Source organism: Siniperca chuatsi, linkage group LG13 (assembly GCF_020085105.1).
Source record: "Siniperca chuatsi isolate FFG_IHB_CAS linkage group LG13, ASM2008510v1, whole genome shotgun sequence".
In the NCBI taxonomy this organism is placed as follows: domain Eukaryota; kingdom Metazoa; phylum Chordata; class Actinopteri; order Centrarchiformes; family Sinipercidae; genus Siniperca; species Siniperca chuatsi.
In genome coordinates, this window is record NC_058054.1 from 13,581,702 (window position 1) to 13,605,671 (window position 23,970).

The 23,970-nt window shown below is 38.9% G+C and overlaps 1 protein-coding gene across 2 annotated transcripts in view; it reads left to right on the forward strand.

Moving 5' to 3' along the window:
* The window catches only part of LOC122887421 (adenylate cyclase type 1-like), a 37,200-nt gene extending 13,842 nt beyond the window's left edge, over positions 1-23,358 (forward strand). The window contains exons 5-20 of one of the 2 annotated variants that reach the window (XM_044220625.1): positions 8,272-8,399; positions 9,975-10,133; positions 10,526-10,667; positions 12,017-12,172; positions 15,898-16,095; positions 16,216-16,313; positions 16,465-16,549; positions 17,186-17,275; positions 17,826-18,088; positions 18,736-18,862; positions 19,321-19,482; positions 19,575-19,721; positions 19,825-19,923; positions 20,054-20,168; positions 20,266-20,390; positions 21,237-23,358. In XM_044220625.1, coding sequence (XP_044076560.1) covers positions 8,272-8,399; positions 9,975-10,133; positions 10,526-10,667; positions 12,017-12,172; positions 15,898-16,095; positions 16,216-16,313; positions 16,465-16,549; positions 17,186-17,275; positions 17,826-18,088; positions 18,736-18,862; positions 19,321-19,482; positions 19,575-19,721; positions 19,825-19,923; positions 20,054-20,168; positions 20,266-20,390; positions 21,237-21,659 — 2,517 coding nt within the window. In that variant the 3' untranslated portion in view covers positions 21,660-23,358. The remainder of the gene's footprint in view (positions 1-8,271; positions 8,400-9,974; positions 10,134-10,525; positions 10,668-12,016; positions 12,173-15,897; positions 16,096-16,215; positions 16,314-16,464; positions 16,550-17,185; positions 17,276-17,825; positions 18,089-18,735; positions 18,863-19,320; positions 19,483-19,574; positions 19,722-19,824; positions 19,924-20,053; positions 20,169-20,265; positions 20,391-21,236) is intronic. The other variant, XM_044220626.1, reaches the window with a different exon arrangement.
* The last annotated feature ends 612 nt before the right edge of the window (positions 23,359-23,970 follow it).

The following is a 23,970-nucleotide window of genomic DNA, read 5'->3' on the forward strand; positions in this document are numbered from 1 at the left end:
GTGGGCCAGGAACACAGTGTTCTCCTAAAGTGCTGTTGATGTAGTAGACCAAGTCTCCTCTCCTCTCCTCTCCTCTCCTCTCCTCTCCTCTCTCTCCTCTCCTCTCCTCTCCTCTCCTCTCCTCAAGCCATCCAGCCAAATCTTTAACATAAATGAAGATAAGACAGCAAATATGAATTTAGCTCTATCAGAAAGCTTCCACTCACCCAGTCTGACTACAGTCTCATTTTAACCTCAGGTAGCTAACAAACTCATAATCACACATAACCACTTAACGAAATCTTAGACATTAGATTAAATAAAACATTTTGGGGTTTGAGCATTTAGGAACAGTTTGCCACGTTTCAACCTTATCTCCATATCAATCGTCACTAATGCGCACAAAAGGAAGGTACTATTTCTCTTTACCCAGCCTGTGTCAAAAAGACAGGCTTTGATTTACTCAGAAGTGTCCTGGTGAGAATTTCAAACTAATGTAAACTATTACAATTATTCTCCTCCTCTTATATCTTAGTTGTATGCAGCTGAGAACTGTAGAGCTGTAAACAAAACACTGACATATTATCTCCTTATAAAGTTGATATGTGTTAGCTATTGGCACATCCGGCAGACATGGAGCAACATTAGCATTTATTCAGAGTCGTATTTTTGGCCCCCTGGCGAATATAAGTTCAGTATTCACTCCACTTTTAGCTCTGTTTTTGGTCTGCACCAACTTCTGAGGGAAACATCTGGCTCTTTAGTTGCAAAATGCTCCACTATGTTTACCAGCTAGTCGCTAACTTTGCCTGACTGCCATTAGGTGTTGGTCAGGTAGCATACAGTGGGTATATCAGAATTTTTTTTTGCTGAAAACAGCTGCTGCTGGAAACGGGGTCAACAAGAGTATTGAGAGTGAACCAAAACAGGAAGGTTGTATGCCGTACCAAAACAAACCGAAACAATGAGCTGAGAGATGCTAAAACGCCCCATAGAGAGGGGAACTGCAGATTTGGGTGATAATTTTCTGTGGGTCCGTCACTACGAGCATCACCTTTTACATAGTCTTTTGACCCATGTTACTATGAAAATATTGATTTTTGCAACACTGTGAAATTCTCTTTTTCTCTCTGACTGTGCCAATAGTCTGCTCCCTTGCATGCCATGTATTGCAAGCAAATATGCAATACCTAGAGGGAAAGACAGTGTAGCCAATGTGTTGCATTAGCCTGGGAAGCTAAGTCACTAGTGGATTGAATCAAGCAAAAAGCCTAGGGTCTCGGGTCAGGGTTTGATTTTAAATTTGGTTGCAGCATTAACAGGTCTTAAAGACCCAGGACCCAAGTGTGTGCCCTTATCAACCTTTGCCTCATCAGCACTTGTTACAAGTACAAGAATGTTTCCAACCAACAAAGAATATGGCTATGGAATGGCCAAGAATTTACTGCTGGCCCCCAATGTTTCAAATATCGTGTGGAGGGAGTGGAAAGGAGAGCTTTGAACTGTTTCACTGTATTGGTTTAAATATATATGTTGATAACACCTGATAAGGATAATAGTCTTTCCTTCTTGGACTGTGCCATATTAAGTAAAGGGGTAGCTTGAAAATTTAAGTTTACAGGAAACCCACTCACTCTAATCAGTATTTGCTGTTTGATTCTCACCACCCACAAGAACACAAGCTGGGAGTAATTATAACTCTTCACCATGAGGCTGAGAATCTGCTGACTAATGCTGAGATCGAAGACAAGGGGCGCAAGCATCTCAGGAAAGCTTTGAAACCATATACCCAAACTTGGTCTGTGTTGAAATAGTGAAAATATAACACCAGACGGACACACAAAACAGACACAATAATTATTCCATAACTATAACACTGTACTGTAGAAATGGTCCGAACTTGAAACATGTCAGTAGCAAATTTTTTTTGTGGTAGCTTAAACACAGGTAACATTAAAGATTTAACATTCACAATAACAATGCCAATGTTTGTTCTTTAAAGAAAGTAATAGAGAGATTTATTTCAAAGAGGGATAACAAGAATGTAATTTAACACAATAACTGGTCATCTTTAGGCCCCATCACGCTATAAACACTTCCTCTCCCTGGCTGAGTTTCCAACAGTCTGTCCAGCACCTGAAACAACAGTCTATTGTGAGAGGGACTCTGTGACTAATTTATGGTTGTTGTGATGCTATATAACATTAATAGCTCTGGACTGGATGTGCTTTTGTGCCTGTACGCATGTGTTTATGTGCATGTGTCATTGCTGTTTCCATGGCAGAGTTTCACAAAGCTTTTCATTCTTGTCTCTCTTTTCTCTCCTCTCGCAACACCTCCCTGCATCACAGCTTTAAGACTCCTCCGCTCCTTGTTTCTCAGCTTTTTGATTGACATGCAGCATCCTACTTCCCTCAACTGTGTCTTTTATGCCCTGTGGTTCTCTGCACTCTCTTCCTCTCTCATGTTTCCATTTTTAGGATGGCTCAATGATGTATCTATCTACTGCCTCTTACTTCCTCGACAAGTCAGAGTTCCTTTTTCATTCACATATATATGACTGTGAAAGCTTACAAAATAGCCTGCATCGCATGTGCAGTGCATGAATGCATGCTGAAGTTGACCATATTTGTATCGCTGAGTCTTTTCACTTTTTTCCACCCAAGAAGCATATCAGACATTCAAATGTCAGAACTATTATTCCCTGTTTAAGCATTACACTGTAAGTTCTTCTTTAACTGGAAGAACTGACAAAGCAAAGACTTATCTAGTCATGAGTAAACTGAGATGGTGTAATTTGAATTGTAATCTCAGTTTGTTAGGAAACTAGTTTTTGTAAAGATTCCCAAAATAGTGGATGAAACTGAACTACAAACAATTATATTTCCAAGGACAGTGTAATTCTACAAAAAGTTAACTTTAAAAAAACTGTTCCAACTGCTTTGTAGATGTGATCATTTGTACATCTGCAGGTTTATATAATACAACATCCAATGCCAAAAACATAACAAATAAAACTGGTTAGGATGCTAATAAAATTTTGTATTATTTTTAAAATAAGCACAAGGACTGTTCACTGCCCACACTGTGACAGCTGCCTGCCGGAAACTAAAGTCTGGGTGTAAACACGACTCAAATAACCCTGTTTGGGTTTGTCTCATGAGCAGGTGCAAGGATCAGTGTCAAGTGCTGCAGTTTCCCTCAGATGCCTGTGTGCTATAAACTGTGGACTAAAGCAAAACCCAAACCAAACAAGCCAGCTTGAGCTCTTGACAGAGGAGTAAGAGAGAAAAATGCTTCTGTTTCAGGAAAAAAAAAATCATGATGATGGTTGTCATTGCAGTGAACATACCATAAAGCAACCTGCACGTCCATAAATTGGGGGACTTACATAAGGCAGATTAAAAAAGGATGGCCAAAATTAAAGTCCAAGATATCCTGACTTTTAGTCACTAATACAAGTCAAGCTCCAAAAGCACTGGATCCTACCACCTCTCATAATGCATCTCTAGCATTTTTTTGTTAGACCCTCTATGACTTGTAAACGCCTTGCCCATGTCTTTTAAACTACACAACCCCAGTTTATAACTCTGGCTTTTTTGTGAAACATTTGTGTTTTCCAAGCCCACACAGAGATAACCCTAAAGACAACACTATGACATCATGAAGGGGTTAATTTTTCAGACTTGTCAAAGCTCCCTCCAGAGCCACAATAGACATTATACTGTTATACCCTTAATGTGTAAAATCAGTCGAGTGCCCCTTTAAATTTTTATTTGGAAATAATCTGCATATTTTTTATTTGTCATATTAGGGTAAAATGTTACTGGATCTTTCAATTATCAATAGCTTGCCAGTTTCATTACAGTTCTTAGGCATTGCACAGCTAAAAGCTGATTGCACAAGAAGGCTGTCCCCAGCTAGACTGTAATTACAATGCTCACAGTAAGTGTTCTTGAGGTATTTTTAATATTGTGACAGAAAAAAACTAACAAAGAATAAAATCAGTTTATTCCTCTCACTGTAATTTTGAATCACAGATCAAGTTGAATGGACTGATAGAAATACTTAGTATTTTAATAGTAACGGAATGTAATAGTACACATTATTTGCTTATTTATACATTTCTCAGTGCACGCCATCAGCATCATTTCAATCCCATAGACAGAGACATTATTTCTATAATTAGATTAAGCTTCACAAATTCTGTTTACCGTTTACTTTGATAGAGAACTTGCTTCTTTCTTTTTTCATTCTTTTATTTCATTATGGTTAATGTTAGATTGTCATATGTGCTGCATTACAATTATTCACTACTGATCAAGATAGAGGAAAAATAACAGTGTTCGGCCTCAGCGCTGATTCAGCGTGTGTGCTTGCAGTATTTCTCATAGTGTAGGCTACTTGGGTGTCCTAAAGTATGTTAACAGCAGCCCAAATACATTTTAACCAGTTTTTTTTAATCTCATTCCAAGATATAATGACGTTCAGAAAAGCAGTGCCATCTTTGTAAATAAAACAGTCTTGGAACACTGAACATTTGTTATTTGTCATATCCGTCATATCTGTTAAATATAACTACATTAATAGGTTTACTTCACAGATCTACAGCACCCGCTTGCTCCAACCCACGCAGGTTGTGGTGGGAGGAGGAAGTGTTGAAATATTATTCATTTGTTGTTGCCCATAAATTATTGTATATTAGTTCAAATCAATAAGAGAGCTCGTGACAAAAAGAAAAATATCCAGTGGAGGAGCAGGGGAAATGTTGAGAGAACTTCACTCTTTGCCCAACAATTAATCATTGTCTGCCTATATTGATGAAATGTTGACATGAAATAATTCAAATGTATGTATTGGCTTGATATAAAATGAATAAAATAGTGGGATTGCTTGTAATTAGAATAAAGAAAAGTGTTTGCTATAAATTGCAATAAATCTAAAAGATCAAACAAATGGGGCAGATTCAGAGATAGACAGCAGCAAACACAACTTCTGCCTCGTGTCCTTTCAACCTCCCAAAGCTACAAGAGTGGAAACCCTAATCTTTAGCCCCATCAATAATGTGTACACAGCACTGATCTTTGCATGAAAGACGAAGCACGGTGTGTACTGCTCTCTCCTTTGGGGACTTGCAGGAAATGAACTGCTGCTACTCTCAGCTGGCTCATCTTTTCCTCCATAATCATTTGCTGAATGTTTCCCTTCCCTGTCTCTGACTGTGCCCTTTTTTTGTCTCCTTCTCTTTGTCTGTGCGCACTGAAGTGTTTGCTAATTTGCATCTCTGCAAGCATGTGGGTATACTGTATGTAAGGTGCCTGGCAATACAACTACACCACACTTTTGATGGTGCTGCTCTCAATATATTCTGACCTCACTGAAAACATAAATGATCCAAAACAGTCATCTTAAAAATACTTATTTCCTTGTGTTCCTTGTGTTGTGCTTGTGTTTCCTTTCTAATAAAAATTGTGAATAGGTGTCAAACTCTATCTGTCCCTAATTCACTGTATCCATTTTCTTCTATGCTGATGACCACCCAGATTGTCCACAATGCTTCAGTCACATGACGGTGGTAATCTAGCTTGTGACCGAATCACCTCCTAAACCCTCCCAGTGCAGATTAGCATAGGAAAAGTACAGAGTAGGAGACTCTGTAGGTACCAGGGCTTTCCCTGCTCCCTGTAGCGTCAACCATGCCTCACTATAGCGCCATCTGTTACAGCTCCACTATGACCTGAGTTACCCCGAAAAGACCTCATTGGCTCTGTTACAATAAAAAAAGGTATTTAAATGTCATCACAAAGAATTTCACTAGCAGCCATATAAGTGAATAGATTAACATCCAGTCCACACTTCACAGGATACCAAATTTACATTTTTAAGTAAATTGCCTTGTTTTCTTTCCACCTATGTGATTCATACCTTGCTTTTGACATCCATTCTAAGGTGTCTATTTGAAATGGAGCTGTGTACGTAGAGTGAACAGCGGAAAGGAGTCCAGCCTCAGTTCAACAACCCCAGCCAACAACTTTGAAGCTAAGATATTTTGTTGTTAATTTTAGCACTGAGCTCAGTCCACTGACCATAGGTTTTAAATATTGTATTTTAAGAAAAGATAAAACAAGTTCATTTATTCCCAGGAAGGAAATTAAGTATTACAGCAGCTACCAGGGAGGTAGGTAAGAATAAGATACAGATAGAAGCAAAAATATACTGCATGCAAATAACAATATATCCAATAGTGCCGTTTCTTTATATTACGGAAAATGGCATAGTCAGTATATACAACATGAAATATAGACAAATATTTCATAAATATTAACATTTTGACATAATAAATAGAATATACATTTCAAAAGTTAATATGAAACAAGTAACCATAATATTATCTGTATAATTATATGTTATATAGCCTATATTTAAGGGCCTGATGTCTTTCTAAGGACCTAATTGTTGTATCTCAAATTATTTTGAATCCTTATTTGAGATCAATAGTTATTATTTGAATTTAGAATTCGATATTCAGGACAATGTTTTAATAGAAAATGTCTTTCTCAGAGCAAAACTATAGAGCGCTGCTCAACAGTCTACAACGGATATCTCTCTGTAATGCCTCATTTAACAGCTGCTGAGTGCTTTTTCCTTTGTACTTTTGTGTCTTAAGAATATATTTTACATGAACAGCAGATGTGCCACCATGTCACTAGTACTCAGAAAGCATGACCACAACATGTAAAATTACACAAGGCAAATAGTTGCCGCTAACAAGCCCTAGCTATCTCTCTTTTCTGAAACTCACATGGCTTGCATGTTAAAAATAGAGCATCCGTCTTGTCTTGTGCCCAACAATGTGCATAAATGACTCTTGCTGTGCTCTTCACATGTATGGCCAGCGATCCCATTACCTCCATAGAAACAATAAAGGGTTATGAGAAGGCGTCCACGGTAACCCGGTCTCCCTGGTAAAATTAATGTCTTTTGCTCGTATTCTCTAATAATGGGTTATATTTTTTAAGCCGCCTTTTCATGCCACTGCTTATTGTCCCTAAAGAGTGAGAGAGTGACTCACCTAATTCCCTAAAGTAAGACTGATCCGCTGATTTAGCGCTGCATTGTGAGAACCATTTGGTTCGTGTTGGTGTAAGTTCAAAGTCTCAAGAGTTTGCATGGGATAATGCAATACAAATATCAGTCCATGTGGAGATCCACAGCATCATTATACAGTATATGTTGTATTTTAACTGTCTTATCTGCCTTTTTTTAAATTGACTTCTTCTGTCTCTCTGATTTTGTGCCTATATGTATTTATTTATTAGTTTCTCCCACACATGGATTCTCTGAGTTGGGTACTGTAACTCTGTTGCCTCCAACTGTCTCTGTGATTGGTCATTTTGAACTATACAGCAGGTGTTCACAGTGGCATATCTTTATGTAGATGCTGTCAAACAACCACGCTGGCATAACCCCCATTTTAACAAATTTCAATCGCTGTGCGTTTGTCAGATTTGAAGTTTCAAATGCCACTGGGCTACTTTTGACAAAACCTACATGGGTTAAAAATCTTTCACTGTATTGCAGTGATTTAGAGTATTACATTTATTATCCTGATGAATATATCATTATTGTAGGACAAAATATAATGCATGTCCTACTCAAGTCCAGAAAGCTGCTATCAGTGTTAAGCTAGCCTTACAAAATGTCCTACTTGGCTTGTACTGTAATTAATTGTAAAGCTTTTAAGAAAGCATTCTTCATAAAAGATGTACGTCACCAGTGTAATTTGCCTAAAATGTTGAGGGATGACATATTTTGGAATATTATAAATTACAGTGTTGTGATGAGGATATTACAATTTAAGGTAAAACCTTCTAATTTTGAAAGGCCATAACTCTAAGGCCACCATAAACTCAATCGACCTTGGAACTTGCAGCAATGGATAGCTTGAAGCGACAGTTTACAAATTACACTGATGGATATGTATCAGTGTAATCAGTGTAATGGATAAACTATAATTAAATGTCAGAATTTTTAACTCAAACACCACTAGTGCAACTTTGATTAAACTGAAAGAATGATGCCTTTTATTATTCTGTTATAATGTTTTTTAACACTAACTGAGCTGACCATGATGATTAAAGATTCATTTTTGATCCAATGAAAGGCCATAGGTGCTATATGTATTCTTATTTTGTATTAAATTTAAAGTAAAGATGATTTTGTTACTGATTGGCTCATATCTTTCTTGGAGGAAAACATGCAATCACAATTTCACTCTTTTTTGATTGGCAGGAGAACCACTGTCGCAGGATTAAGATCCTGGGGGATTGTTACTACTGTGTGTCTGGACTCACCCAACCCAAGACTGACCACGCCCACTGCTGTGTAGAGATGGGTCTGGATATGATTGACACCATAACGTGAGTGTTCAAATTTGTTTGAGTCTTTTATTTAGCAGTATTACATGTATGACTTTACACTACTTTATAATAGTGTAATTATAAAGTAAGTATTTTATCAGTGTAAATGGATGAAATAATCGTTATCTGTCCATCAAATTAGTAGAATATGCTTTTTAAATAGGTGTCGTAGAAACTAAAGAAATCTTCCCTTTAAGCTTTACTTTATTCCAAATGCACAGTTTAACTGAATTCATGTTGAGAGATTTCCTTCAAGTAGGGCAAACTGCAGCCTGGTTAGCCATGTGTGCTGTGAGTGAATTCTAACACTGAACATTTTTGCAAGCAGAGCTATCGTTAGCTGCAAGAAAAATCTTTAATGGAGAAAGAAAGTAAGATATTTTATTGAGCTTGAAAGGGCTTGTTTTCCCTGCCTACGCTGCAAAGTTTGGAAGTGGGGAAAAAAGGACCAAAAGACAGTGAGAGATTGAGATGCAGTAGAAGATTAAATCAGATACTTTCATGACTTGACAAGAAGCCTGTTAATTAAGATTCGACTTTTCTCCTCAACACTGATTAAATAGAAATGCTGAACTTTGCAGTCTTTTTTGTTCTTTAGTGTATTTTGGTATGTTAGAGCAAAGTAGAGCATTTTTGAACAGTGTTTGTTCCCTGTCCACTTCTTGACAGATTGCCATATCTATTTACAAAGAATGCTTGTTGCAGATTTTATATTATTCTCTGTGCCACCTGTATCTGACCTCAATCATTATACATAAAGATTGCTTTTAATAGTAAATATTCTGAAGTTATAGCAACAGTGTTGTACAACTGATGATTTTCTTTAAGATTGGTGCATAAACATACAATGATAAGAGTAGTGGTCTTACCTGTGATGGATCACCTGTAAAACATACAAGGTTGGATCGCCGGCTGCTCGAGAATCTTTCAATATGATGTATAAATTTCACTTTATCAGAATCAGAAATACTTTATTGATCCCCGAAGGGAAACTATTTGTTACAGCAGCTCGCCTTTACGTCAGTGCACACAGGAGAAAGTACTAGCAAAAAAATATAATACAATACACTTTAAAACAGGTCAGAAAATAAATTAAGTACCAGGTGGGTATAAGTATAAGATAAAATAAGTGTGAGGTACCAAGTGGGTTTACCGGTTGATGATGATAATACAGTATAATAATACAATGTAATAATATAAGTAATAAGTAGTGGTGCAAGTACTTTCGAGTTAAGTGTAGCTTATTGAGATTATTAAGATACTGCACAGCAGTAATGGAGGTATATAATATCAATATCCATAAATAGGAAAAACTAACCTTAGACAAGAACATTCTCTCACACGGTTTTCTCATGTCTGTGAGTCTAGTTTGACAGACATATTTATTATTAGTATATGTGTAAGTCTTATTTAATAACTGCACAGTGTTCATGTGAGTAAGTAAGACACATTGTAATGCATTGTTAATGTCATCTTCTGTGCTGATTTTTTATGCTCTAAATATATACAGTCGATATAGATATAGATTTGATCTTACGACCTCACTCCAACACTCCATGTGTTCTGCCCCTGCAGGTCAGTAGCAGAGGCCACAGAAGTCAACCTAAACATGCGCGTGGGCTTGCATACAGGTCGGGTGTTGTGTGGTGTGCTGGGCCTCAGGAAATGGCAATATGATGTGTGGTCCAATGATGTGACCCTAGCTAATGTGATGGAGGCTGGAGGACTACCTGGGTCAGTAAAGGACATTTTACATGAATACTAGCCTCAACAGCTATCAACAGCAGTGTTCTTTGTCTGTTCTATTGTGGTACTCTGGAAAAATATATTGACTGATTATGTGATCTAAAAATTACTCTTGAAATCTTATTGTACAGTGAGGAGTGACTGTTTCTTATAATCCCCTGTAATTTTTTTTATCAAGAATCAAAATTACCTTTTTTGTGGGATTTTAAATTAGATTAATTGAAGAGTAGTTACTCTTGTCATCTTCTCATTTTTGCAAAATTTAGACCTTATTTTGACAGTCTCCTGTAACACTCTTGGACAGATGACATGCTCAGAACTGTTGTGGCTATGAGACTAGTTGTGTGAAGTCCTGTCCTATCTCTCCCTGTGTTCCACAGGAAAGTCCACATTACCAGATCTACGCTGGAGTGCCTAAATGGAGATTATGAGGTGGAGCCTGGAAACGGACATGAAAGGAACGCCTTCCTACAAAAACATGAAATTGAAACCTTCTTTATAGTGCCATCTCACCGACGGAAGGTATCGTATTGTAATTCTGTGCTGAGGAATGTATAGTCCTGCTTTCAGCAGAGGAGAATGATTAAGATGACAGCATTAATTGCATCTTCAGATTACAGTTCCTATAAGACATTGGTCTTTTATTACCTAGACAGTGTACTGTACACATTAGTAAAGCTTCTGCAGGTCATATGCTAATCCAAATTAACCTGAAAGACTGTACGTGGTAAGTCAGAGTAGGCTAGGCTGATGAAAGCAGGCTTATCTTGACCAGTCGTTTTCTTCTTGATCTATAATAAAACCATCCTTCAAATAGAAATAGAAAAGTGTTGACTAAAGCATCCAGCATCATATGATGGAGCTCTCACACATTTGTTGTTGAGCTGATCTCATTTCCAGCCTGTAATGGATTGGACTGGGGCTATAAAGAATAGGAAAACAGCCAGTGGCATCTATCATCTCAAATCCGCACAGTCCGACAAACTTACAGAGATACGTGTGTGTGTCAGTGCATACACATTAACACGCACATCTCCAACAGATGTGCCACAAGCAGCTGGAGAGGGAATTTCAGTCTTGTCTCTGTGTTTCTCCATCAGGCCTCCTCTCCTCTCCTCTCCTCTCCTCTCCTCTCCTCTCCTCTCCTCTCCTCTCCTCTCCTCTCTTCTCCTCTCCTCCCTTTTACCACTCCTCTTTCCTACTTCTCTTCTCCTCTACTCTCCTCCCTCCTACCTCTCCTTTCCTCATTATTTCTTGCAGCAGGTTTCTTGTCATGCAAGATAAGGCCTGTATATAGGTTACATGGGTCCTTATGTGAACCTGTAACATCCCAGTTGCGTGTATTTTTCTTTGATATGCGAGAGACTTTGCTAATCCTCTTAATATAGCTGATGGTTAGACTTCATCAAAGACATGGCTCAGAGAAAGATATGCCCTGACTAAGCTGTGTTGGATAGGCTGCTACTCACTCTGCTATTGTACCTTTAATTACTCCTGCTTAGGAACACACTTCCAACTTTGTGTATCGAACAAAATATATATTTCTTACTACAAATGGCACTTTGTCAAACTTTTTAACATATGCTTAACCTTTATCACTCTTTCTAAAATAGCTTTATGAAAGAGAATTGGGGAAGCAAAGTCCTAAAACAATTAAAATCACCTAAGGGATTGACCTACCTTATTTTAACCACTTTCTAGTTAAATTCCTGAGCCTGACAATAATGATTGCATGCGTGTGTGTGCATGAGCATGTGTGCACGTGCATACTGTCCTGTGCATGATAGACCCTTATAGACCCTTACATAATATATAGCACTGTGTGGGGTATCATGACTAAATCCTTGTTCCCATTTCTTATCTGGTGACAGATATTCCCAGGATTGATTCTTTCGGATATAAAGCCCGCCAAAAAGATGAAGTTCAAAACTGTGTGCTACTTACTAGTGCAGCTTATGCACTGCAGGAAGATGTTCAAGGCTGAGATTCCCTTCTCCAATGTCATGAACTGCGAGGACGGTGATAAGGTATAAACTCTCAGTGTCTGTGTTGACGTTTCTGTGTTTGTTCGTGCTGTGATTTACATAGAGACAAAAAGATATACAGTCTGAATGTCTAAACGTTTCTACAATAGTGAAAATTTTTTCGTAAACGCTTGTTTGAATTACCTAAAATTCTAAATGCCCTTTAATGTGGCCTGATCTCTTTATTTAAACCACAACCCGAATCTTTATCTTTATTCGTGGTATTGTTAAAGTATTACAGTATAAGTTATATGGACATTATTGGTGAAAACTAACAAACATTAGAGGAGCAACAATGTGTGTTTGTGGATTCCTTCATGGTTTAGTGGCTTTTTTAACTCTTGGACATACAGTAGATGTGCAAGAGATGCTCCCGTATCCATAGCTGTTACACAAATGTTCTTTGTCACCTCATTGAACATTGTACATTGCACTCTAGCAGTGATATTTGCAACACATCCAGTCCTAAAGTCCAATAGAGCTGTTTGATGATGCTCAAGAAGTCATCTAATAACTTCTCTGGGCATGTTTCCCTCGTACAGATCTCTGTTGTAGACTCTGAGCTGAAACAATTAATTGATAGTCTGACAGAAAATAAATCCTTACCTGTTTTGATAATCAATTAATCGTTTAAGTAATCTTTTTTAGAAACATCCCAAACAGTCATTGGTTCCACCCTCTCAAATGTGAGAATTTGCACTTTTTCTTTGTCTTATGTTATAGTTAACTGCATGTTTTGGAGTTTTGGACTGTTGGACAAAACAAGCAGTTTCGAGGGGTCACTTTGGGCTTTAGGAAATTGTGCTGGTCACTATTTTATAACATTGTATAGATCAAATGATTAATCAAGAAAATAATTGGCAGATTAATCAATAATGAAAATAATCGTTAGTTGCAGCCCTACTCTGAATCATAGACTCTCTGAGAGTGAGATGTTTTTATCGAGCAGGAGACATTCACCCACACCAAAATGTCATCACACTATGAATTAGCCGAATTAGCAAACCACCATTTAGAAGAAAATAATCCAGGATTCCAGGTAATTCAAAAGGCTTCACAAACTTGTTCTTGCAACTGTACATCTTAGTTAGTAAATAAATATATGGCTTTCACAGTATGTATACTTTACTGTAAGAAAATAGGGAGTGATGGTAAGTGATGATCCTGTCAGATATAATGACCTCAGCATGTTGCTCCTGCCAGAGACCAACATACCATTCTCCCCGCATACTGTCAGTGACACTGGCAATCTGGCCAAATGTCAAAGAGCTTACTTGACCTTGTGTGCCTGAAAAAAAATCCTGTGGCCTGGCAGCTGTACAATTCTTGCACCAGCTGTTTTAATCCAGATTTTCAGGTGTGTCTGTGTGTGTGTGTGTGTGTGTGTGTGTGTGTGTATGTGCATGTGTGTGCTATGAATTTTTTTCTCCTTTATTCTTCTTGTGAGGACAAACAACTGATTACATCATCATATGTGGACACTCACTTCCCCACAAAATAGTCCCTATAAGGTTAATGATTTGTTTTAGGGTTAAGGCTAAGATAAGGATTGGTAAGGTATTTAGTAGTTATGGCTAAGGTCAGGACAAGCATCCAGGGAATTCATTTCAGTCAATACCACTTTAGTCAAAGAAAACTTTTATTTGATCTGCAGTAAGTTAGATTTGGCGGTATGGCTCTGTTCTGGAACCTTATGGAAAGCCATATGGCAGGGAGAGCAAACCTCCCTGCCCTTCCATGTGCATACATGGAAAGCCTAAGGCAGGAAAACCAGCAGCAAGACCATCCCCCAGGGTACAGAACAGAGCAGGCATAAATGACAACAGAAATGACATTGATTAGTGAGGCACGGCATGAAAGGAGGAGCTGGGGTGGAGGCGGGTTGCAAAGCGGCTTGCAGATGAAGCAGCGAGGGTAGGCAGGCTAAAGCAGCTTAAATAAGGCGCCTTGTATGAGATTTGCCAATTGAATACATAGAAGGGAATCAGCTGAGCCATCAGCTGATGTGGGCTGGCTTGAGATCAGCTGCTGGCAGCTGATGTGGATGGGATTGTGAGCTGAGCTTGACATTGTGGCCTGCCTGAACGCTATGCTCAATTTATGTCAAAACAATGTCCTCACAAGTATAGTAGTGTAGATTTGTGTAGCACGCCCAATTTTGTATAGTTTTACAACAAAAGGGTGTGACATATATGTCATGAGTTGTTTGCTAGATTTTTAAATATTTAATAAAAAAAAATATTCCTGCTTAATGACGTTGCCCTCAGTGGCTTCATCCAGTAGATCTTTACCTCACACTACATGATAGTGTATCCTCTTAAATCTGCATTGTCAGTAATGACAACATTCTTACATCACAGACAGAAGGTAGATTAGTGTAAAACAGACAAATGGAAAGGGGAAAAGTGGTGACAGGTTAAGTCATGTTATGCACCTTATACTGAATGGTAATTTCACATTCAGACCACACACGCTTGGATTGTGTGATGCGATGACATATGCATTCAAGGCACGAAGGGGAGTGATGTGAGGGACATGGGATGAATGAATAGGATTTTTGGTGCAGCAGACGTGGCTGCATGCTGTGTCCTGTGCTACGTTTAGCACAATATGAAACATAAGGAGAAGTCGGCATCTGCAGGTCACTGTGTTGCTGCCTCATAAATAACACAAAATGGTAGCGTGGAGGGCACACAGAGATATAAGGGATGGAAATGGGGAGAGAAAGAAAGAAGAAAGACTAGATGGAAGGAGGGAAGAATAAACAGAAACAGGGAAGGAAGGAAGGAAGGAAGGAAGGAAGGAAGGAAGGAAGGAAGGGAGTAAAGATGAAACAAGGACGTGAATAAGGGAGTAAGGATTAATAGATGGAAGCAGGGAAGAAAAGCAGGAAGAAAGGTAGAATAGACAGAATCAGGAAAGGAAAGAAGGGAGTAAGGAAGAATATACAGAACCAGGCAAGGAAGGAAAGAAGGAAGAATATATGCAGCACGGAAACAGGGTAGGAAAGGCGGAAGTAAGGAAGAATATATTGAAGCAAGAATGGAAAGAAAGAAGTAAGGAAGAATATACAGACGTGTGGGAAGGAAAGACAGAAGTAAGGAAGAATAGATGGAAACAGGGAAGGAACAAAGTAAGAATAGATGGAAAAGGAAGGAAAGAAGGATGTAAGAAGAATATACAGAAGCATGGAGAGAAAACAGGAAGTAAGGAAAAATAGACAGAAGCATGGAGAGAAAGAGGGGAGGAAGAAAAGGAAGAATGAGTGGAAATCAAGGAAGTCAGTGAGCTGTACACATTCATGTAATGAACTCATGAACACTCTGGTTATCCTCACCCTTTGCTCCCCTACTGTGCCACTGAGCTACACAATTCATCCAGCATGCTCACTTACATGTACAAACACACACACACAAGCATCCACTCTGCCATGTTAAGTCTCTGGCTTTGCTCCAATGCCCAATGTTTTGCAAAGCTGCTCACAAAGCTGCCGAAGACACAGCGGGGTGCATTCAGTAATGAAGTTAAGTGTGAAGGCAATGTCCTAATTTGAAAGTATAATCAGCTGGCTGTGTTTATTGTTGACTCTTATTCACCCGTGTTCCTAATATGATAATATTCCAGTAGGCTAGTGCAGAGAATACAGGGCGCTGCATTGCAGCCTATTTATTACACTATCGTTTTTCAAGTTCTACATTTCAGTGAAGATTTCTTTTTTATCCCACCAGCGGAGGGCCATGCGGACAGCTCCGCAGAAGCTGAGGAATCGTTCCAACACAAACCAAGCTAATCTTATCCAGAGCAGCCCCAGAACCCGGGTCAACCGCTACATCGGTCGGCTGATCGAGGCCCGCCAGACCGAGTCAGACACGGCAGACCTCAACTTCCTCACACTCATGTACAAGTGCTCTGACCGCGAGCAGAGGGTGAGGGACTTCGGACACTGCAGACACATACTGTACCTGTACATGTTGTGGATGAAGCCTCTGAATGAATGTTGTCATGTGATATATTGTTACTCATATCTGGTCTGTGGCATTACATAGTACCACCAGGTTCCTGATGAGTACTTCACCAGCGCAGTGGTCCTCTCTCTGATCCTAGCTGCCTTGTTTGGCCTTGTCTATCTTCTCATCATACCACAGTATGTACAGCAGATTCTGTTGTTGCCCCTTCTTATCTCTATTCCTTTATTCTCTCTCCATTTATCTCTTTAATTGATTCTTTTAGTTACTCAGGTCTTTGTCTTTTTAACTAACCCCGCCATCTTTTTCTCTCCTTTTTTTTCCACTCAGGGGCACAGTGGTACTAGTCCTTCTCGTCTTCTGCATCTGTTTCCTAGTAGCTTGTATCATGTACCTGCATATCACTAGAATACAGGTAAATACAACTGCTTTCTTAACCCATCTCATTCACGCATCAACTTTTACTACTGATATTCCTCTCTGATCTGGTGCCTAACAGAGCTGACAAGTTAAACTTTCTTAAATTTTCTGCTATGATTCTTCTTTTTTTGCTGACTAAAGAGAAACATGTAAATGCAATTTATAAAGCCTTGTAATAACGATTCAATATTCATTGGCTTCAAGATTACTTTCTAAGCCTCTATGCTATATTTAAACTCAGATGGCTAGTCTATTCATTTCAGCTTTTTGTTGAGGTTGATGGTTGTCCTCAAAGCTCCTGACCACATCAGTTTGAAAGTTTTTTACACTTTGTGGCTTTTATAGGTTCATGTCCCTCTCTTTCGGTTCTTTACTCACCTTACTCACCTCATGCTACCCCAATCTCAGTCTGCACGGCATTTATCTGTGCAGACTGTTATTTCAAGCCTTTTTTCCTTCTACTCTTCTTACAGCTAACACACTTAGTCCTATTGTAATCTTACCATATATTAACACCTACAGTATTATATATGTATAATATAAAATGTATTTATTTATTTATAATATTATTTAATGTTCCTAATACTGTCTGTCTCCTTCATCTAACTTTTCTCTGTTTTTGTTCTCTCAGTGTTTTCCAGGGTGCCTGACCATTCAGATTCGCACTGCTCTCTGTATTCTCATAGTGCTCTTAATCTACGCTGTGGCCCAGGCCTGTGTGGTAAGTGGGAAAGGCAAAAGTAAAAATGTCATCCACCAAAAAATTACCCACCTCACTGGCCAACCAGTAAGAAAAATGTTTCCATGTTTTGAGCTGTAATTGGTTTAAAATGGAATGCATGAATGCTAGACTGCACCAGTGAGATGCTTTACTGTTTACAGTTTTATAAATATTGTATCAGTTGTGCTTTAGATAATGGTACAGTAAATTAGAATAACAAAAAGCAAAATAAAATATATATATATATATAGTTAGAATATATATATATCATAAATACCCACAGGTGTAGTCATCATGTTAACATTTGTCATTTACAACAATGTTCTGAAAACATACAAAGTTTGAACCATAGTCCATCCCCTAATTAATTTGCGATCATATATTAAAACAGCTTATATTATGTGATATGCAATGCTGTTCAACTGGCTGATAATTATGGGAAAAGTGCAGACAGGGCAGACTGTGAGAGTAGGCTACACTTCTATGCTTATTCTATGCTTTAAAATTCTATCATCTTACGCACATGTGTCTTCCTGTTTGCCTCTGTCAGGTGGGCTGTATGCCCTGGTTTTGGGGTAGTGCCAGCACCAACAGCTCCATCGTCATCATTGATGTGAACAGCGGGGCCAACCACACCATGGCAGAGCTTCCTTGTGACGGTGCTCGCTACGCCTTTCTGTCCTGTGTGGTGGGCACACTCACCATGGCACTTTTCCTGCGGGTCTCCTGGCTGCCAAAGATGGCGCTAATGCTCCTTCTAGGGGTGCTGTATGTCACTGTGTTGGAGCTCAGTGGCTTTCGCAAGACTGCAGGGTAGGGTTCACGGCACAACATGACCACAAACACAGGACACACACAATCATGCAAAACACTTCAGCTTGTTTGCACATTTCATTTCTGTCATTTCCTGAAGTTACATGACAACAACACACACATCCTAGCAGAGCTTACAGTGAGAGCCCCCTGATCCAGTTATGATTGTGCGTCATTCAAGTATCAGAGTCAAAGATTGGCTGTGAATGTCAAGCAACGGTTTTTGTGTTTGTTTGATCTGGCTTGAAAGGACAATGTGGGCTGGATGATGGGAGCGCGTCAGCTGTTTCAATCCAGTACCAAGGGGCCTGGCCAATTTTATTGGAGCTCTGATCATAAATGTGCCCCTGAAAAGTGATTACGTTGAATTTGTTAAGGTTATTAAGATAAAGATCTGTTTTGAAAAACTCATTTTGTTTAGATGCAGTCATGCGCCAGTAAATAATATAATATTGTATGGTCCAAAATTTCAAGCACATTTAAGCGCTTTCATTCATACGTTTTCTTTAATGCTTTGTTTTCATTATTTCTTTAGTAAAACTTTATTCATGATGCTCTCGACACTGTGGGGGGTCCATTCAACCCTCATGTCTAGTTTTCTGTGTGGTCCAGTCCAGTGCTGACTTGTGTGTTGGTCTCTTCCACAGTGGGGGGTCCTTCCACATCCGGGGCTATGAGCCCATCCTGTCTCTGTTGCTCTTTGTCAGTGCCCTGGCCCTCCACTCCAGGCAACTTGACCTCAAACTACGCTTGGACTTCCTATGGGCTGTGCAGGTCAGCAAGTGTGTATATCAGTGTGTCCGTGCATGTGAAAGTAATATCTCATTATCATAACATAAGTTTAATAGAAGTGTACTATAGAAATGCTGCCATTTCAGCTTTGATATATGTAAACTATTGAGTTATGTATGAAGGATTTGTATTTATAGGCTGCCAGCTGTATGTTCTTTGGCAAAAACAAGGGTAAGAAGCTTGTTTTAGCTTGGTTTCATTTGGCACCAGGAGTGTAAAAAAAGACTATTGTGCAAAGTGGGATTGTTGAAGCAAAAGCTGATTTTAAACAATTTAATCATTTAACTAGCAGTATTAGTCATGTAATGTACCCCAGTCCATTCAACATACAGTCCATGTTGTAAGGCTCGTAAGGTTTTTTGCTGACCCCATGTGGTGAAAATGTGGGACAAGCTACAGTCCTCATGGATTTATTTTGTCTGTGCTACATTTCCTGTCAGGCGGAAGAGGAAAGAGATGGCATGGAGAAAGTCAAGCTGGACAACAGGAGGATTCTCTTCAATCTTCTGCCCGCACACGTGGCTCAACACTTCCTAATGTCAAACCCTAGGAACATGGTGAGCCTCGCTAATAGACAGGCAGACAGACAGACAGACAAACAGGTAGATAAACAGACAGAAAACTAAAAATGGAGAACATCAGAAGACATCCAAGAATGTATTCTATACTTTTATACTGTACTTTTTTCCATTAGGATCTATACTATCAGTCCTACGCACAAGTTGGTGTCCTGTTTGCCTCAATCCCAAACTTCAATGATTTCTACATCGAGCTGGATGGCAACAACATGGGAGTGGAGTGCCTGAGACTACTGAATGAGATCATTGCTGACTTTGATGAGGTGGGATGGTGATTATTTTCTTGACTTTGAACGTAGACCTCTGGGGGATTTGAATTGTGTTGCATCGTTGCTTTGTGTGTTTATTTGAATGTATGTTTTGCAGCTCATGGATAAGGAGTGCTACAAAGACATAGAGAAAATCAAAACCATTGGCAGTACATACATGGCAGCTGTGGGCCTCGTCCCCACCGTTGGTACCAAGGTGGCATGTCATTTTGTGTTTCTGTGTGTGTGTTTCTGTTTGCACATGTATAAATGGATGTAGTATAGTATAATGAAGAGGATCATTTTATGGATAGATACTAATTGCTTGGTGTTCTTCCCCTCTTTAGGCTAAAAAATCTGTTTACGACCATCTGAGCACAATAGCAGACTACGCCATTGAGATGTTTGACGTTTTAGATGAAATCAACTATCAGTCATACAATGAGTTTGTCTTGAGAGTGGGTACGTCTACCCTTGTATTAAACTGTTAACACAAAGTAAATTACTATGAGTTCGGTATTGTTTTGTATTTGTTTAACAATTCCTTGTGTTTGGGCAGGTATTAATGTAGGTCCAGTGGTTGCAGGGGTTATTGGGGCACGGCGACCTCAGTATGACATCTGGGGGAACACAGTCAATGTGGCAAGCAGGATGGACAGCACTGGAGTGCCGGGAAAGATACAGGTATCCAACACACCTTGAATTACAATATTTATCTAAAAGTAATTTATATAGTAATTTTATTATAAGGGACACATTATGCTTATAGGGAAAACGTCAAAAACATCAAAACTACAGTTGTAAAGGTAAAATTCATATATCATTATAAAACAACTAACAAAAAACAGTGCATGCTACATGTCTCAGGAGACCAACATCAGGAGATAGGATCAGCTAAGGAGTCAATATTGACATAAAATGCAATAAAAGGCCTGAAATTGAAAGTTCTTTTTCAAGCATAAAATGTTGCATAATTTAATGTAAAAATAAAGACCAAGGTTTTTGGTTTTTTTTTTCATTTTAATGTGGCTTCCGGGAAGGCCTCTCAGAAGTTTCAGTTAGTTGAGCATTGCTCACACCAAGTCAAAGTCAATATCTCCTCTTTGCTTTGGCATCAGCAGAGGCACTGCAGCCAAATTTCCCATTTACTGTATTATTTATTGTTTTATAATACAGGTGGGCAGCTGGAATATGATACAGGACCTCAGGTTTGTTCATCTGTTTTGATGCAATAAACCAGGGTTTTCATTCTGAAGCATGGTGTCTATATGTACAACATTTAATGTTAATATTTCAAAATTCAATAATAAAATTGGGACATTAAATAGTTTTAGGCACAGGAGATGTCCATAGAAAATCAGTAAGACAATTTTACTACAGACAAGTAAATAATAATATATAAACACACACATTATCTGTTTTATTTTGATATTAGATTGAACTTTGTCGAACCCCAAGAGGGAAAAGTAATTTCTATAGTAATTTATGTGAATACATACATATGTATGTGTCCTTGTTCTTATAATACAGGTGACCGAAGAGGTCTATCGCCTGCTGAATACCAACTATGACCTGGTTTGCCGTGGCAAAGTCAGTGTCAAGGGTAAAGGTGAGATGCTGACCTACTTCCTGGAAGGGAAGGTTCAGGGCGTGGGCACTGTAACCACTTCTTCAGTGGTGCGTTCCGCCAGCCTGGCGCGTCGGATCCACTCCTGTGGCAAGACGAGTGTCCCGACCAATCTGGGCAGCGTCTCCTCCGCCGCCAGCCTGACTGCTTTTGCCAGCATGGGCAGCAGCATGCAGATGAACACTGCCAATAGCAGCAACAGCCAAGCAGCATGCCTGCCATCACCTTGCGTGCCCGCGGTGGGTGAGGTGGACGAGGAGGAGGACGTAGAGGTGACACACATTGAGATTGAGACTGTGGCAGCTGTTGCAGACGTAGCAGTGTAGGAAGAAAGACCACACTAAAAACTTAAACTTCAATGAAAAAAGGAAAGAAAACCCTTGTTGGAGGCCTAGAGAAGACAGGGCTGACCAGGTATTTACTATAAATTCTGAGCTACTGGCACAACCCAGAATATGCTCATTCAGGATATGAACATCCCAAGAAATGACATGGTGATACGGACAATCATACATACTTTTAAGGATTTTTAACTGCTTGCCACTCTTGGAAGACAAATGTGGAGTGAAGAAGAATGATACCCGGAATCTCAAATCCTCTTTTAACATCTCTATACCAGATGATTAGATTTGTGGTGTTCCTGGGTTCCCTCAGATCCAGGTATAATGTGCTTATTTGTTTTATATGTAGTACGTATTCCATGTACAAGGGATATGTGCATTGATATCCAGAAAAAGACTGATCATGCTATTGCTTTTGCACTGTCTTTCTGATTATGCCAAGGATACATTGCATTATTTACAGTGTAAAATGGTGGTGTTTCTTTTTTGGTGTATGTAAGCATGCATGTGTGTACTTGTGAGTGTGTGTATGCATGTGTGGTTAATTCTGAATTATAACGAAACAGCACAAAATACTTTTTTATACTCCGAGCTCACTGGATGAAATAGGCTTTTTTTGAGACATATTTACAGTTAATAGTGCATGACTTTTTAAGAGTTGACAGCCATAGTAACGGTACTCCTGTTGAAAGAAAACCAAAGTATTGAGCTTTCTGTAGATCTTTAGTTTTACTGCTTACAGTATATTGCCTCACCATACAAGAGAGAAGGATAAAATGTTGCAGTAGGCTGAACATATTTGGCATATGGGATTCTTTCAGATGTCGTCAGACTTAAAAAGTGTCTTTTTTGAACCCTGGAGAGACAAAATAATACCTGATGTTCTTACATTGCCCTGATTCACAATCGTTAATGTAATATGGCTTGTGTTAAGTCTACACGCAGACAGAGGCAGTAATGGTCAATGAAAGGAACAGAGGAAGGTGTGTACACCTTGTAAAGAGCCATTCTACTGCATTAGATGTGTGCTGCTATGGAAACTAATTAATGCCAAATTTGGACCAGTCACAAATACGATCAACACCACATAGAGGACCAATACACCCCTATGGTGCAAACATAAATGTAGGCATCCAGAAAGGCATTCATCCACACAGAGGAGAGCACATACATTACTTAAGCACATACAATAAGCACACAACTTCTACAAATGCACGACCTATAGTCCTTTAGCCGAAACCTTTCAAATGCTCCGTGTACATTGACCCATTTTCTCAAGACCACAGAAGCTTTGGTGCAGTGTCTGGCTCCTGTCGTCTTTCAGGCATACATTTTCACATATGTAAGCTTCATTTTGAGTTTTCCTCAAAAAATATAAGCTTTAGCACGACTCTCAAATGCAGTCTCAGAAATGTGAGGCGCTCCAGATATCTTTATAGCCTATATCTTTATCAGCATAGAACTTTCACTTGATCTGCAACAGTGTAAATACATCATGTTTCAAGTGTTTGCCTTATTCAATAAGCTTACAGTGATTGCAACCTGCCTTTTTAGATATATTCACTTTGATATGCAGATCATACTTTTTGTAAATAGCCAAAAGCTGTAAACTATGTTGTATCTTGTACAGTGTAAAGTTGGGTTATTGAATATTTTGTAATAAAGACAATATTGGTGTATAAAATATCAAATGAGTATGGCTATGAATGTCAACAGAAATGTCAAATAATTTTAGCTATAAAACAAGTAGGTGTATGGGATTGTGGTTGAGGGTGTAAATGAGGATCTTTTTGTTGATTTTTAGGTATGAGCCATGTGAGGATTTTCAATCTGAAACACAATATTTACACTTAGTCCCCCAAACCTCAAATGTAGCATGCAGCACAGCAAGCGATCAGCAGGTAACAAATATAACTTTTATGGGCAGTTTTCCCAGTTAGTTCCACTCTGTAAAATTTCATTTCTCACAACTTAGTTTATGGCTATTAAAATAACAGCTTTCAATCTACACCGCAAAATATGGCAGACAATGACAGATTTATTATGCCAGTCGACGTCCTTCCACAGCCCACAGCCAGATGAATCTCACCAGGGTTCACTCAGTATAACAGTTAAGTCAACAAACACCTTGCTTGCTTCACCACTTTCAGTACAGTGTAGCCTTGGAATATTTTTTGCTTTGGAATGAAATACAACAAATTCTGGGCAGTTATTAATAATTTGTAATGAAGTGTAATCCTGATGTACCCTGAAGAAGTTTTTACTTTACAGAAAAAAAGCTAAAAAAGTGCAGCTG